At 43.9% G+C, this 15,854-nt stretch overlaps 1 protein-coding gene across 1 annotated transcript; it reads left to right on the top strand.

Moving 5' to 3' along the window:
- Positions 1 to 266: 266 nt before the first annotated feature.
- DHX8 (DEAH-box helicase 8) lies at positions 267 to 14,402 on the top strand. Its single transcript, XM_039697331.1, has 23 exons — positions 267 to 426; positions 779 to 864; positions 1,452 to 1,524; positions 1,863 to 1,948; positions 2,542 to 2,651; positions 2,745 to 3,056; positions 3,333 to 3,477; positions 3,935 to 4,138; positions 4,473 to 4,560; positions 4,936 to 5,033; positions 5,529 to 5,676; positions 5,983 to 6,164; positions 6,576 to 6,770; positions 6,966 to 7,151; positions 7,615 to 7,825; positions 8,129 to 8,310; positions 8,988 to 9,128; positions 9,394 to 9,549; positions 10,368 to 10,505; positions 10,994 to 11,122; positions 11,923 to 12,119; positions 12,256 to 12,435; positions 13,027 to 14,402. The coding sequence occupies exons 1-23, from the start codon at positions 315 to 317 to the stop codon at positions 13,244 to 13,246; spliced, it is 3,579 nt and encodes a 1,192-aa protein (XP_039553265.1). The 5' UTR covers positions 267 to 314; the 3' UTR covers positions 13,247 to 14,402.
- Positions 14,403 to 15,854: the final 1,452 nt, after the last annotated feature.

The following is a 15,854-nucleotide window of genomic DNA, read 5'->3' as shown; positions in this document are numbered from 1 at the left end:
AGGGCGGGCCTGAGGGCCGGGGACAGAAGCGGGGCCCCGGTGCCGCCGCAAGGCCCGGGCTGGCTCCCCGCGCAACACCGGCGCTACCGCAGCTCCTCCGCCTTAGCCGCCTTTCCGCTTTGGTTACGGAAAACCGGAAACCTTCACACGGCTGCGCCGATTCGCCCAGCCTTGCACCCGTCAAGGCTCCGTGCGCAGCCGTCCCCCGGCGCTGCCCGCCCCCGGCAGGGCTCGGTCCCTCCCCGCTGTCCCGGGCCCGCCCCGCTCCCCTCACGGCGCCGTTTCCGCCGCGCCCCGGACGCGGCCGCGCGGCCATGGCGGAGCTGGCGGCGGCCGAGGAGCTCGCCAAGCTCGAGTACCTGTCGCTGGTGTCCAAAGTGTGCACCGAGCTCGACAACCACCTGGGCATCAACGACAAGGACCTGGGTAGGCGGGGCGGGCGCGGCCTTCGGGCACCGCCGGGGCGCTCCGGGCGCGGCGGCCGCTGAGCATCGCCTTCCCGGCCGGGGCAGCTTGCTGAGGGCCGTAGTAGCCCTTTTTGTGGGGCCGGATGTGTTTTGTGAAGGTGCTTTTCGAATTTAGGCGTTAAAAAACATTATTTTTCTTCAAAAAACCACTTGTGAGCCTGAGGGAAGGCTTCGGTCCGGGGAGAGCTGAGGGGAAGCTCCCCGGGCCTGCAGCAGCCCCCGGGGCCTGGCTGAGCTTCTGTCCCCTCGTGCGCTCCTTACGCTGCTTTTTATTTTCTTGTTTCGATTTAATTTATGCTTTTTCCTCACAGCCGAGTTTGTGATAAGTCTTGCCGAGAAAAACACCACGTTTGACACATTTAAGGCGATTCTTCTGAAGAATGGGGCTGAGTTCACTGTAAGTGACACATGAACGTTGTTTATGTATTATTCTTGCACTGTATTTTATAGAGCTTTGTATTTTAAAAATAGAAAAGTTGTGAGGAGTTATTATTGGTTTTCTTTAATTGGAAAACTACATACTAATTAGCTTCTGACATTCTTGTCTCCCCTGCCTTCCCATCCTCATATTTTTAAAAATTTTTGGTCTTTGAAAAGCATCTTCCAGAGGACTCAAACTGCTTATTGTTCTGTTGAGCATATATAAAATATAGAAGAAACAACTTTTCATGAAAGCAAATGTTGCGATAAGTCTTCTTACGATGCTTATATGCTGTGTTTATTGATTCCTCAGGAATTACTCTAGTTGAATTAAATAGGTGATTAAAATGATTAGCAGAAAAGTCACTTAGATGAAATTATCGTAATTATTTTTGGGTTCTTTTTAGGGCATACACAAAGCCCAGTGATATGATAGTTTCTAAAAATCAACCTGCATCTTCAGAATTGAGCATTTTTTTGTCCTGCGAGTAAACCCTCACTTGTGCAGTCTAATAATGAAAGTGTTGCTGTCATTTCCTGAAGTGTTTCATTGATTTTTTTCAGGATTCCCTCATCAGTAACCTGCTGCGTCTCATACAGACAATGCGGCCTCCACCAAAACCATCCACGAGCAAAGGTACGTGGGGCCAGTGCTCAGGGTTGGGTGAGTTTCTGTTTTCTGCTTTAGTCTTCTAAGGCAAATCCTGTTGCATCCTGCTGTTGTTACTCTGAATGTGCTGTTCAGAGTGTTCTGTCTTTCAAATACTCACTAATAATCAGAATTTTGTTTGAAGGGGGGGTAACACAATATTCCTTGAGTTGAATCTCTGTAAAAGCTGTATCAGCCTTTGTATTCAGATGAAAATTAAATTTTATATTTAATTGTAGAAAAATCAAGAGTGAATTGTTGTAGCAGTTCTGAGTTTTGTATTTCATGATGCTTTTTTTTTTTTTCTTTTTTAATCTCAAAATCAGAGGCAGTTGTCAAACCCAAATCAGAGAAAGAAAAGCTGAGAGAATTGTATCCAGCCCTTTGCAGGCCGGACAATCCCAACATCAGGGTAAGGTTTCAGATTTCCTTTGTTACTGTATGAATTTTTTTTTTTCCCCAGTTAGTTTCAACTTTTTTTCTCTGTCTAAAGCATGGATAAATGTGAATTTTGAGAAAAGAAACGTGGAAGGGGTAGAAGGCTGGTGTTACTGCACATTGCTGCAAAGAATAACTGTTAGCAGTTGCCATGTTGATACTGTTTTGCAGAATATGTGGAAGATGAGACTCTTGTGACATGAAATTTGTAGCCTGGCCTTCCTTACATAACGTTCAAAATAATGTTATGTTACAAACTAATTAAAAATGTTGTATATTCAGATGCTATGAGGGACTTGCATTTTGTATTTCTGTAACAATTTGGGGCATTGAGATGGAACTTTCTATTGTATAAAAGCAGAATTTTCACAATATTGTGGCCAAATAGGGAGAGTGCTTTATTACTTTTTTCTTTATCACATATTGAGCCTGATTGTTTTTTGTCTTGCATTCTTTCTAAATGTGTGTTAGATACATGTATGATGATAATTCTGTAGATTAATTCTTTGTGACAAGCTTTTTATCAGCCCTTTTGCAGAAAGGGGCAACAGTTTTCTGTCCTTGCAGAATATGCTGGATGAAGATGATGTGAAGGTGGCAGCTGATGCCCTGAAGGAGCTCGAGGCTCTGATGCCCAGTGCAGACAAGCAGGGCAAGCAGAGGGGCAGCGACCATCGGTAGGTCCTGGTGTGTCTGGGGGGAAGGTCTTGGCTGCTCCCGTTGCCTGAGGTGGAAATCCACTGCAAAGATGGAATTTTGTTTTATTTCAGGGTGAAGAAGAGGAAGAGGAGCCGGAGCCGGAGCAGGGACAGGAAGCGAAGGCACAGATCTCGCTCCAGGTCCCGTTCCAGGACTTGGGACAGGAACAGGGGAAAATCCAGATACCGGTCAAGGAGCAGAAGTTGGAGTCCCAGTAAGGAGCGCAGGGATCGGGAGAAATACCTTGAGAAGAGCCATGAGAGGTGGAGAGACAAGCACATAGACCGACCACCAGCTGAGGAGCCTTCCATCGGGGACATCTACAACGGCAAAGTCACGAGCATAATGCAGTTTGGGTGCTTTGTGCAGCTGGAAGGACTGAGGTACCCTTTGATACTTCCTATAGATCTGGTACTGTTTCAGCTCGGTTCTCTTTTCTGCTGGTACCTTAAAGATGTGATGAAGCTACCAGCAGCTATTCTGGGCTTTGAAGGGCTGTTTCAGAAAATAGATTTGACAGCGGAGAGTTAGAAAATTCTCATTACAAAGAATCAGTTTGTGCACATACACCATCTGTTGACAGCAAGATATTTTCATATTGATTCTGAGTGATCTGAAGGGCTGTCAGAGTAATAATGTGCCCTCTGTTTCACTCCCAGGAAACGCTGGGAAGGCTTGGTCCACATCTCAGAGCTGCGGAGAGAAGGACGGGTTGCCAATGTTGCTGATGTTGTGAGCAAAGGACAAAGAGTGAAAGTCAAAGTGTTATCTTTTACTGGATCCAAAACCAGCCTGAGCATGAAGGTACAGAGGTGCTAAAATTCTTAAAATGATACCTCTTCTAGCTATTTTTCACTCATTTTGATGGAAACTAATACATAACCATTCAGTTGGGAGTTAAAAACTGAGTTACCATTCTGTATTTAAGTGGCCTATTACTTTTTACACCTTCTCTCTAGTTTTGATACAGTGTTCCTAACAATTTCTTGGCATGACATGGTATCAAAGAGGAAAAGCAAACCTCAAGCTGTTGCTGTTTGTCTTCCTCTTTCAGTGGGAGAGAAGCTTTTAATTTTAAATTAACTCACTGCTGTTGCCAAGACAGAGAGTGTTCCATGCCTGAGGGTGTTCTTACCTGGCAGTACCAGCTGAAAAAACCAAAAATGCTACAAAACAGCATTTTCTGTGGATGGGCTGTTACTGGCAGAGTTAATAGATGAGAAGTGTAGAGCTGATTGATTAACCAATCCATCTGGTACAGGATGTTGATCAAGACACTGGGGAAGACCTGAACCCAAACCGTAGGAGGAACCTGGTTGGAGAACCCAACGAGGAGAGCTCCATGAGGAACCCAGACAGACCCAGCCACCTGTCCCTGGTGAGCGCCCCCGAGGTGGAGGACGACAGCCTGGAGCGGAAACGCCTCACGCGCATTTCAGACCCGGAGAAGTGGGAGATCAAACAGGTCTGTGCTGCACTCAGGGGAGTGGGATGGAGGTGATAAAGGTGCTAGGGAGTTTAACGAGCTAGAATACAGCTCCTGGATTAATTGATTGTGTAATTAACTTGGAATTGCTGGCTTCTGATCTGGAGCTGTTTGGAGCTGGCTTCTGGTCTGGAGCTGTTTGGAGTAACAGAAGGACTGTTTGGTCAGAGGCTGGGTGAGCTGGGGAGAGGATACAGGATGCAGGACCATTCCTTTGTTCCTGTTTTGCAGGAATGGGGTTAGAACTGACTCATAGGCATGAGTGGTGTTTGTTCATGGGGACATACTCATGGTGTATTCATTCTGTTCCCAGATGATTGCAGCTAATGTGCTTTCCAAGGAAGAGTTTCCTGACTTTGATGAGGAGACTGGGATTCTTCCTAAAGTTGATGATGAAGAAGGTAGTGTTTCCCAGCAGTAAATTCCTTATCTTTCTGGATGTATTTTGATTCCAAAATATATTGATGATAGACGTAACTATAAAGCATCTTACAATTTGCTGTCATCTTGTATATTTGGAACTAAGGCTCCTCTGGCTGTATTATTAGTGGCATTTGGATGTGTCCTGTCTGTGCATTTTTATTTGCAGTGTTTTCACTTTTAAAACTCCTAAGGAGTTTTAAGAATATCTTTAATGTTCTAAGGAGTTCTTCATTATTATAAGGCATTTTAAGAATGTCTTTAAGAATACACAGGAAGCATTATTTGAAGAGGCACTTTTATGTACCCAAAAGTTGTTTAATTTTTCTGTAACAAATGTCACTTGTGAATTTTAGATGAGGATCTTGAGATTGAGCTAGTTGAAGAAGAGCCACCATTTCTTCGAGGCCACACTAAACAGAGCATGGATATGAGTCCCATTAAAATAGTAAAGGTAAGAGATTTCCAGGGCTAAAACCAGTGTACTTGATTAAATTATATAAATTTTTAGGAATTTAATGACCAGTTTCCCACCTGCACATTACTGAGAGCCCTGAAAAACATAACCACTGAACGACTTCCAAATAAAGCTGTTTCTAACTTAACTGGTGACTATGAAATGGAATAATGGAACTGAAGTGCCATTTTACATAGGTGTGTTAGAACAAAATTTCTCTGTTCTGCTTTTTGTTTTCTTTTGAAAGGAGAAGGTAGTAAATAATTACTTTTCAATTGTTGTGCCTATAATCCTTCTGACTGGGCAGTGTGAGGATGCTCCATATTAGTTATGACTATGAAAGTTCATGAGGCTAGCCTGATGGAAATATCCTGGAAATATAATAAGCAAAATTTACATTTTTAAAGCATTTTTAGAAGATGTTTCTAAAGAAAAGATATATTGAAGGTGAAGGAATGGTAGTGCTTGAAGCCTTTTCTTCTTGCTCTCCAGAATCCAGATGGTTCCCTGTCCCAGGCTGCCATGATGCAAAGTGCTTTAGCTAAAGAGAGGCGAGAACTTAAACAAGCCCAGAGGGAAGCAGAGATGGATTCCATCCCCATGGGCCTCAACACACACTGGGTGGATCCTCTCCCTGATGGTATGTCTGAGCACAGGTCAACTGTGCCTTTTTTGTGCTATTTGAGCAACCCAGGAGAGATGTCTTGATATTGTGTTTGTCTGCCACACTTTATAAGTGAGTCCAAGCAAAAATGCTTTTCCACTGAAATGGAAATAGGAATGTCAGGGGAAGTGTACAGGTATATCCTGTAATAGTGGGGGTATCCACTTGGAAACTTAAAAAACATTAAAAAACACAGAATAGATCCTGCACTTGCAGCAGGATCATCAGGGTCTGTGCTGTGTGAATCTGGATGTGTAAATGATGAAATTGTTTCTTTTCTAGTGGATGGAAGACAAATAGCTGCGAACATGAGAGGTATTGGGATGATGCCAAATGATATCCCAGAGTGGAAGAAACATGCATTTGGTGGCAACAAAGCTTCTTATGGGAAGAAGACCCAGCTTTCCATCATTGAGCAGAGAGAGAGTCTCCCAATCTTCAGACTGAAGGAGCAGCTGATACAGGTAAGACTCATGAAAAGGTGTTCTGGTTTAAGCAAGCAGTAATTTAAAATAAATACTTTTGGTTTAGCTTTTTGACAGGTGAACAGCCAGCTGATAATTTTAAATGCAGAACTTCAGTTCACAATATGTATTTTAAAGTATTATATATATATCTATCTATATATTTAATGAGGTTCCAGATATTTATTGATGTAAGTCAAAATTGATTCTAAGATCATGTAAGTAAGTCAGCTGAGCAGTTAAACAGGTTGCTGACTTGATCAGTAGGAATACTTACATGATTTTTGGTCAATTGAAGCAAAAACAAAGAGCTGTTTAATCTAGTCCCAGGTAGCCCATGCTAATTTTGTTTAGTTTGTTTTGATTTTTTAAAAAAAATTTAACAAGTGTATGTTTTTTCACCTTTTCTAGGCTGTGCATGACAACCAGATTCTGATTGTTATTGGAGAGACAGGATCTGGGAAAACAACCCAGATTACCCAGTACCTGGCTGAGGCAGGATATACCTCAAGAGGGAAGATTGGATGTACTCAGCCTCGCAGAGTGGCTGCAATGTCTGTTGCCAAGAGGGTGTCAGAGGAATTTGGTTGCTGCTTGGGACAAGAGGTGAATTTCCATGTTGAAGAACATGCCAAAATAAGCATGAAAAGTAGGAAAAATCAGTGTTGGAGCTAGTTGTCTTGTGTGTCCATTTGTCTATTGCCTTGTAGGCCACAAAGTGAGTTTGTGGAATAATCAAACTGGGAGTTAATGAGGCTGATCATTGTGTAACTTCTGTTTCTGTGCAACTCTTCCCTCCAGGTTGGCTACACCATTCGGTTTGAAGACTGCACCAGCCCTGAGACTGTCATCAAATACATGACAGATGGGATGTTACTGAGAGAGTGCCTGATAGACCCAGATCTCACCCAGTATGCCATCATCATGCTGGATGAGGCCCATGAGAGGACCATACACACAGATGTGCTCTTTGGGCTCCTGAAGAAGGTAATGGAGCACTGGATTTTTACTGCTTTCAGTGTGGGCAGGAGAGCACAGGCAAAGGTGAAGTCACATGAGTTAGATTCATACATGTGCTTCAAATGCTCTTAAGAGTTTATAGTTTGAATCTTGGTGAAATGGGCCTCAGTGTGAAGGCAGAGAAAGCAAAACGCAGCAGGAACAATGAAAATTTGCCATCTGGATATTCATAATGGTGGATGAACAGGGGAGAGTTCTTGCTTTGCTCATCCTGCTCTGCCAAAAGCTTTCTGGTGATAATGTTGCTGAGGGAGGCTTCAAATGGGACCTCAGTGGTCAATTTTCTGAAATTCTGGGTGCTGGGGTGAGCTTCCCCTCTACTCAGATGTTAAAACACATTTTATTCCTGGTTGTATTTGGCTTCATTCAAGTGCCATATTTAAATAGTTCCAAAGGCAATAAATAACTTGAGAACTTTGTCCTCCTGCAGACAGTGCAGAAACGGCAGGACATGAAGCTGATAGTGACATCAGCAACTCTGGATGCTGTGAAATTCTCTCAGTATTTCTATGAGGCACCAATCTTCACAATTCCTGGTAGAACATACCCAGTAGAAATTCTGTACACAAAAGAGCCAGAGACAGATTATTTGGATGCCAGTCTGATTACAGTAATGCAGATCCATTTAACAGAGCCACCAGGTGAGTAGAGAATTGTTTTGGGTTATTGGTGATTTTGAGCAAAGTCTTATAATTAAGTCATGGATCATGTTAGTAATGTGAGCAAAATGCTGTCAGGACTGTTCTTTCTTGTTTGCAAATACAGTAAGTAAAATGCTGAAAAAGTTGGGTGAAAGACTGAAGTGTGTTGCCTTTGGCTAAGAGTTGCTGGCAAAAGTTGGGGATCCTCATCAATGGAAAACACGAGGAATGAAAATATGGTAATGCAGGAGTTGTAATGAACAGAATTGATTCTGTGGATGTTTTAATTTACTTCCTGTGTAGGTGACATTTTGGTCTTTCTAACTGGCCAGGAAGAGATTGACACTGCCTGTGAAATCCTCTATGAGAGGATGAAATCTCTAGGACCTGATGTTCCAGAGCTGATTATCCTACCAGTATATTCAGCTTTGCCCAGTGAAATGCAGACCAGGATCTTTGACCCAGCCCCACCAGGGAGCAGAAAGGTAATTTCATCTATGTGCCCTTTCATCTTCTGCTGTTACATTTTAATAGTGGGGTGTATTACAGTGCTTAAAGGATAAACTTTTTGGGGGAAAGATGATTTACAGCTTAGAGCATATTTTTGGTTGTATACATCTCAAGTTATCTACGCCTTTGAACACGTGTAAAAACATCTGGTGTGGCAAACTTCTGTGTGGAATGTTCTTGGTGTGTTATTTAATGCTGCCTTTAAAGGATACTAACTTCAGTTAATCTAAAATCTAAATGCAGTTCCTCTTGGGTGGAGGTAAATTTCCTGCCAAGCAGCTAGTGAATATCTAGAGATACATTCTCAGGAAGATTTTTCTCTGAATACAGGCTGTGTCTGAGTGATAGGTAAAAAAATCTCCCTGAAGTCAGCACAGTCTGCTTACAAGATTTCTCTTGCTTTGAATTGTGGATTTTATCACGCTCTTTCCCCTTTTTGCCCAAACTTTAAACAAAAATAGATACTTAAAACCTGTCCATCTTTGTAGATAACATCTCCTTCTGTTCCCTATGAACACATTTCTCCCTTTAACATTAAGTGACATTGGTTGCATTTATAACAAGCTCCTCATGTCAGTGGATGAAGTTGAGTGGTGGGGTTGGCTTGGCAGCCTGACACAGAACTGGTGCTGACTCAAACTGTGATTTGCAGGTTGTCATTGCCACCAACATTGCAGAGACATCTTTGACCATTGATGGAATATATTATGTGGTTGATCCTGGCTTTGTGAAGCAGAAAGTTTATAACTCCAAGACTGGAATTGACCAGCTGGTGGTGACACCAATTTCCCAGGTAGATTTTCTGTGTTTGGCTCTCCCCCATGGGTGTTGTTTGTCTTGCCAATGTGGCATCCAAGCATGAGTGGGCAAAATGAGTCTGTGATAAACCCACATTTCTGATAGCTCCTTGAGGCTGTGCCTACAGAACACATACTTCCCTGTGTTGTATTGAAAGCCTTTCTATCAATACAAGTAAAATTGTGAACAACCATTTTATTTTACTTGTTTTCACCTGTCTTTTTTTGGACCTGTTCACTGAGGTGCCTTGTTCTCTTCAGGCTCAAGCCAAGCAGCGGGCAGGCAGGGCTGGCAGAACAGGCCCAGGAAAATGCTACAGGTTGTACACAGAACGTGCATACAGAGATGAGATGCTGACCACCAACGTGCCTGAAATCCAGAGAACCAATTTGGCCAGTACAGTGCTCTCCCTGAAGGTGGGTATTTCACCAGCTTGTAGCAAGCCAGCCTGCTAAGTGTTTGAACAAATGAGTCTTTGCCTTTGAGTCTCAGGAAGCAGTGTGTGATTTCAGATCCTTCTAGTGAACAGAGGTAGTTTGGAAGGGAGACTTCAACAAAAGCAATTCTCAGGCACTGGGTTTGCTCCTGTGTCTTTCTGTTGAGGGCTGTTCTGTTGGATATCCAGCTAAATGATGAGTTTCAGCTGCACAGAACAATTAGTTACAGGAGGTAGGAGAAACAGAAATCTCAAGCAGTAGCATTTCCTATGTAGGGAACATTTACATTGTTAACAGATGAGATAACTTGTTTTAGAGTGGGTTTAGAGCTGCAAACCTGGGCATGTCTAAGTGTGTACCCTCCCTCTGGAAGTCTGTGACCTGGATTAACCCAGTCACAGCTGGGAAAGCTGCTGCCATTTCTCTTTCTGGGAGCACACTTAAAGTCCTGTGGAGCTGTCAGGCCACAGTGCATTACAAGACACAAGTCCCAAAAGCAGCATTTAGCTTATGTTTCTCCTCAACTGAGTCATCTTGCTTGAGGGCTGTGTGGAGCAGTACCAAAAGAACAGACCAGAGAGCTGAGTAGTGCAGGAATGCCATGGGCCAGTGCTCATTATTTCAAGTGCAGGAAGGCAGCTGTGTATTCATGGCTGCACCTGCAGTCAGGATAAGCACATGAGGCTAGGCTTGCCTAAAATTTTGTAGTGCCTCAGTGTTTGGTGTTATAGCTCTGGCTGGGGTTTGTTGCCTTCCTTCTGAGTGTTTTAACTTGCCTTTTCTCCAATCCCTCCCAGGCTATGGGCATCAATGATTTGCTGTCCTTTGACTTCATGGATGCTCCCCCCATGGAAACTCTCATTACTGCCATGGAGCAGCTCTACACCCTGGGAGCTCTGGATGATGAGGGGCTGCTCACTCGACTTGGACGCAGGGTAGGCAGAATAAAATACCTCTTACACTGCCTGGATGGCCAGCATTCAGGGGATGACATGAGAGCAGTCATGGCAGACCTTGCTTAGCATTGTTTCCTTTTGCTGTTATTCTCTTGTGGTTTTTGGTAGCTTTTCATTTATCACAGTTCTGCTGTATCTTCTGCTTTTTAAATTACCTTAAAAAGGTATCTTTTAAGGTACCTTCTGCTTCTTAAAAGTGCCTTCTGCTTCTTAAAAGTACCTTCTGCTTTTAAAGGAGCAACTAGTATTTCTCCTTTACATTTATTAATGTCTAAAACTTCCTGTAAGTATTGGGATATTCTTGTGATAGTGAATACAGACAAATAATTTGCTTTGTGTTGAGCGAAGTTATTCTGGGTCAAGCACACCTCTTTGCAAAGTAAATATGTGAGAAAAGGCATTGCTTTCTTTTGCTCTGAGAAGACTGAAGATTTTTCACAGAATGCCTTGGAACATGTTTCTTGCAGATGGCAGAATTCCCCCTGGAGCCTATGCTGTGTAAGATGTTGATCATGTCAGTGCATCTGGGATGCAGCGAGGAGATGCTGACCATTGTCTCCATGCTGTCTGTGCAGAATGTGTTCTACAGGCCAAAGGTGAGGAGCTGAGCCAGAGGCAGCAGTGTTGCAGTCTGGGTGGTTTTGGTGTGAATGCTTCAGGGTTAAGAGTGAGCATATTTCCAAAAAGAAACTTGTAATTTGGTCAGAACATTTGCCTGTGCAAATGTTCCTTTTCATTTAAGGGTCTGTAGCTCTGCTGTTGGTAGTTCCTTTGCAGATGGGAAGGCAGAAGTGAAAAGTCTTAAAATTGCTCTTGCATTTCCCAACAAACACATACAGCCTAAACCAAGTCAGTCCCAGCTCTGGAGTTCAGACTGCCTTTGCATTTTCAGATACACAGGAAGTATTTCTTCATGGCACTTCTATCCTGTGCTGCTTCCTTTTAAGTCAGTAGGCAACAGGCTCTGCTGTGGTGGGATCAGGTTTGTCTTGGATCCTCTACTTCTTCAGGGTAGTTAACTTCAGTTTTCATCTATGTAACTGCAGTATTTGATTAATGTTTTATGTGCAGATGGGAGAGGTGTGTGGATCACCAGGCTCAAACCTCCTGCTTCAGCACATTTATTGATGAAGTAATTTGTAGAGCAGTAAGAAAACCAGTTAGTGCAGTGTGGGCATATGCTTCCTGCAGTATAAGTGGGCCGTTTACTTTGTTTTCTTTCAAAAATAGGGACTGAAATTGAAAAAACATTCTGTGTTGTCTTAATCCTGTATCATCTGTTCCATGATAGGTTTAAAATGTCATGATATGAATGACAAGGAGCTGTGTCATTTTTATTGTCCAGGGACTTTTTCTGTGATGTAAATATCTGATTGATGTGTGTTTCATGTGTTAGGATAAACAAGCACTTGCTGATCAAAAGAAAGCCAAGTTCCATCAAACAGAAGGTGACCACCTCACGCTGCTGGCCGTGTACAATTCCTGGAAGAACAATAAGTTTTCAAATCCCTGGTGCTATGAAAATTTCATCCAGGCCCGGTCCTTACGCCGGGCTCAGGACATTCGCAAGCAGATGTTGGGCATCATGGACAGGTGAGCACAAGGAGGACAAGTACTGACTCTGTGTCTTGTTTTTCATTGTAATAGCTAAAGAAAATTTGCTAAACTCATCTTGGTAGCTGCATCCAAATCTGGAGAGCTCTAATCTTTTCTGTCTCTTGTCTGGCAGGCATAAGCTGGATGTGGTGTCCTGTGGGAAGGCCACAGTTCGGGTCCAGAAGGCCATTTGCAGTGGCTTCTTCAGAAATGCAGCCAAGAAGGATCCCCAGGAAGGGTACAGGACACTCATTGACCAGCAGGTTGTCTACATCCACCCATCCAGTGCTCTCTTCAACAGGCAGCCTGAATGGTAAGGAACGCAACAGCATGGGATTTCTTGTTTCTCTTCAGACTATAACAGGGAAAGTCATGGTGTGTGCTGTTTGTGGAGGTCTGGGCAGAGGCTGCTGAATCCTTAGCATTGAATGAGAAAAGTTTCAAGTCTACTTTTGTCTCTTTCTGCTGCTGATCTTAGTGTCTGTGCAGAGATGAGACTGCCTTTTGGAGCCAAGGCCAGGCCTGAAGTTGTAGCTGCATGCTTCTTTATTGTGGAAGGGGGTTTAAAACCCTGGGTGTTGAAGAGGGAGGGAGCATTGTTTTAAATGGGATGAAGGAATTCTGTGCTGAAGAGTAGCTGTGAAGTAGGAGGGGGAAAATAAATAATTTCAGATTATTTATCAGCTGTAATTTCAGATCCTCCTAGTGAACAGAGGTAGTTTGGTAGGGAGACTTCAACAAAAGCAATTCTCAAGCAGTGGGCTTGCTTAGTCCCTTATCCAGAGGGATAGCTCTTCTGGATGGTTCTTCTGGAGCTTAAAAGGAGCAAGCTTAGCTCTTTCAGTCTTTGCCTTGTTGCTTCTTGTTTGAAAAAAACCTGATTTCCAGAATTTCCTTTTCCCAGGGTGGTGTATCACGAGCTGGTGCTGACCACCAAGGAGTACATGCGGGAGGTGACAACCATCGATCCTCGCTGGCTGGTGGAGTTTGCCCCAGCTTTCTTCAAGGTCTCTGACCCAACCAAGCTGAGCAAGCAGAAGAAGCAGCAGAGGCTGGAGCCCCTCTACAACCGCTACGAGGAGCCCAACGCCTGGAGGATCTCCCGCGCCTTCCGCCGGCGCTGAGCTCGGCGCCCTCCTGCAGCTGCTGCTTTCTGTCTGTGGGACTGGCACTGCTGCACTGCTGCCAGTGTCCTGGGAGACATTGCCATTCAGCTCACCTGAGCAATGCCAGCTGTGGCACAACAGGAGCTCGAGGGGCAGCCCAGGTGTGCTGCAGCTGCACAGGGCACTGCGGCCTCTCACGAGTGGGTCCTGGAGCACTTTAGTGATTCCCCTTTTGAGAGAGAAAATCTGAGACTCAGGAGTCTGGGTACTGAGCTGAACAACACAAAAAAATGGTGATTTACAACTGGTTGTTCACCAGCCTGACTGGGTTCTGAGTGACCAGACAAATAGAGGCTGGAATAGTTTGTGTTTTCACCCTGCTAAAAGGGATTTATTTCTCCTTAACATTCTTGGTCAGTGACTGCTTTTTGGGAGCAGCCTGTTCTCTATTTCACCAAGTTTATGCATTTTCCCATGCAATGTAACTACTTGTATTTTATTTAAGCCATCTCTGGTGAGATATTTAGTATCTGTGGCTTTGGGATAAGGCAGGAAAAATTCTTGAAACCCAGCTAAAATATATTTAGACAATGGCACAGGTCAGGCTGCAAGACTTACCCTTCATCCCCATCAGGGTTTATCAGCCAGTAATCCCTTCTGCAGTTCCATCTGGAAATGTAAGTGGTTACAAATGTTTAGATCTTTTGTACAATGTGCCATGTGCTCTATTTTCACTTAAAATGTTTGGTGACATCACAGCTGTTGGGTTTTTGTAGTAGAATGAGCTCTTACAGCTGAAATATGTGTAAAAAATGTGTAAGTTTCTTGTTGTAAAAAGAACTTGACTGCCCAGTGTGTGCTGTGTCATGCCCAAACTATCTGTAAAATTTTTTTTTTTATTGCTAACAGATGAAATTTATTTGACTCCATAGCTGCAGAAACCTTATTTTTTTTTTTTTGAAAGCTGGGACATGTGCTAAAATTATTTTTGAAATGAAGAGAAGTAGCTTGACTGGTTGTTTTACACAGTGAATTGGAAGAATGTTTCACATTGAAAAGTAGCTATGTTGGAAATACCTCTCTGTACAAAGGTGAGCAGGGATGTTGTTAAATGTACTGAGCTTTCCCTCATGTTTTTTCATCATAAAATTAAAGGGAATTACAGAGTTTGTAATTTTGGACTCAGAGAGTCAAAGCAAAAAGGACAGGAATGGAAAGCCTCCAAAACATGCTTAAATCTAATTCAGGGAAATGGAAACAGGTGCCATAAAGCCAGAGCTCAGCAAGAACTGAGGTGCCACAAACTCAGCTTGTACACTCCTGGGGCTCCAAAACATGCTTAAAGCTAATTCAGGGAAATGGAAACAGGTGCCATAAAGCCAAGCTCAGCAAGAACTGAGGTGCCTCAAACTCAGCTTGTACTCTCCTGGGGTACCTTCCTCTCCTGCTTTGCTTTCTCACCTGATACTTCCACGGTTCCCTAGGGGCCAGGAGAGTGGTGTTTAAGCTGCTGAGCAGAGCTGGCATGCACAGTGATGTGTTTGTGCAGCTGCTCTTGCTGAAGGCAGGCACGGCACAGCCCTCAGGGGTTTACAGCTCCACCAGAAATGGTGTGGCTGTGCTGGGCACCCCTGAGGCCACAAATCCTGCATCCAGCTCTGGGCCCTTCAGTACAAAAAGGATGCTGAGGTGCTGAAGGTGTCCAGAGATGGCCAGTGGAGCTGGGGATGGTGTTATGATCCAATCCTTCTACCTGAATTAAGATGCAAACCAGACCCCATGCTGAAGCCAATAGTATGGATTTTATTTAACTGCAAGTATGAGGTAGAGAGAGAGAAATAAACAGGAAAAGGAGAAGTGTGGAGTGAGAGAATGAGAGTGACAGAGAGACAGATTAGAAAGCTGTTCACCCTGTGGATCCTGTGGTGTCCCAGCAGAGATGGCCAGTGGAGCTGGACAGGGTGTTATCCAATCCTACCTGAATTAAGATGAAAACAAGACCACATGCTGAAGCCAACAGTATGGATTTTATTTAACTGCAAGTATAAGGTAGAGAGAGAGAAATAAACAGGAAAAGGAGAAGTGTGGAGTGAGAGAATGAGAGTGACAGAGAGATTAGATCCCTGTGGATCCTGTGGTGTCCCACTGATTCTCTTCTGGTCTCCTTGGTGGTGGGGGTTCCATGGAGCAGAGTTCAGGGGTTATTAATAAACATGCAGGTATAGATTGGAATGCCACACACCTTCCTGCTGGGGACAGTTCTGCAGTGTCTTTACAACAGACTGGTTCTGGTGCAACATTGTCCATCCTGTGCAGTCTTCAGAAGTGAGTCTGGGGCACTTTGGGGGTCTCTGAGGACTTATGATCCCTTCCAAGACTGCCTGTCATGTGAATGTGACCTGTGGTGTGTTTTACACCAGACCCAGTTTGTGTAAGGGAGGGCTCTGCAGGGTCTGCTTCTTACCTGGCTTGTAGCCAGGGGATGAGTGTTCACCCCTCTGTACCACGTGTTTGGAAATCACATCCAAAAACTCCTGGGGGTAAGTGTGCAAACCTGGCCACAGCAGATGAGTCTGGGCTGTGCACCCCTGCTGAACCCAGCCAGAGCTGATCTTCAGCACAGCTG

This window comes from Passer montanus, unplaced genomic scaffold (assembly GCF_014805655.1).
Source record: "Passer montanus isolate IOZ18808 unplaced genomic scaffold, ASM1480565v1 scaffold117, whole genome shotgun sequence".
In the NCBI taxonomy this organism is placed as follows: Eukaryota; Metazoa; Chordata; class Aves; order Passeriformes; family Passeridae; genus Passer; species Passer montanus.
This window is presented reverse-complemented; position numbering and strand designations above follow the sequence as displayed.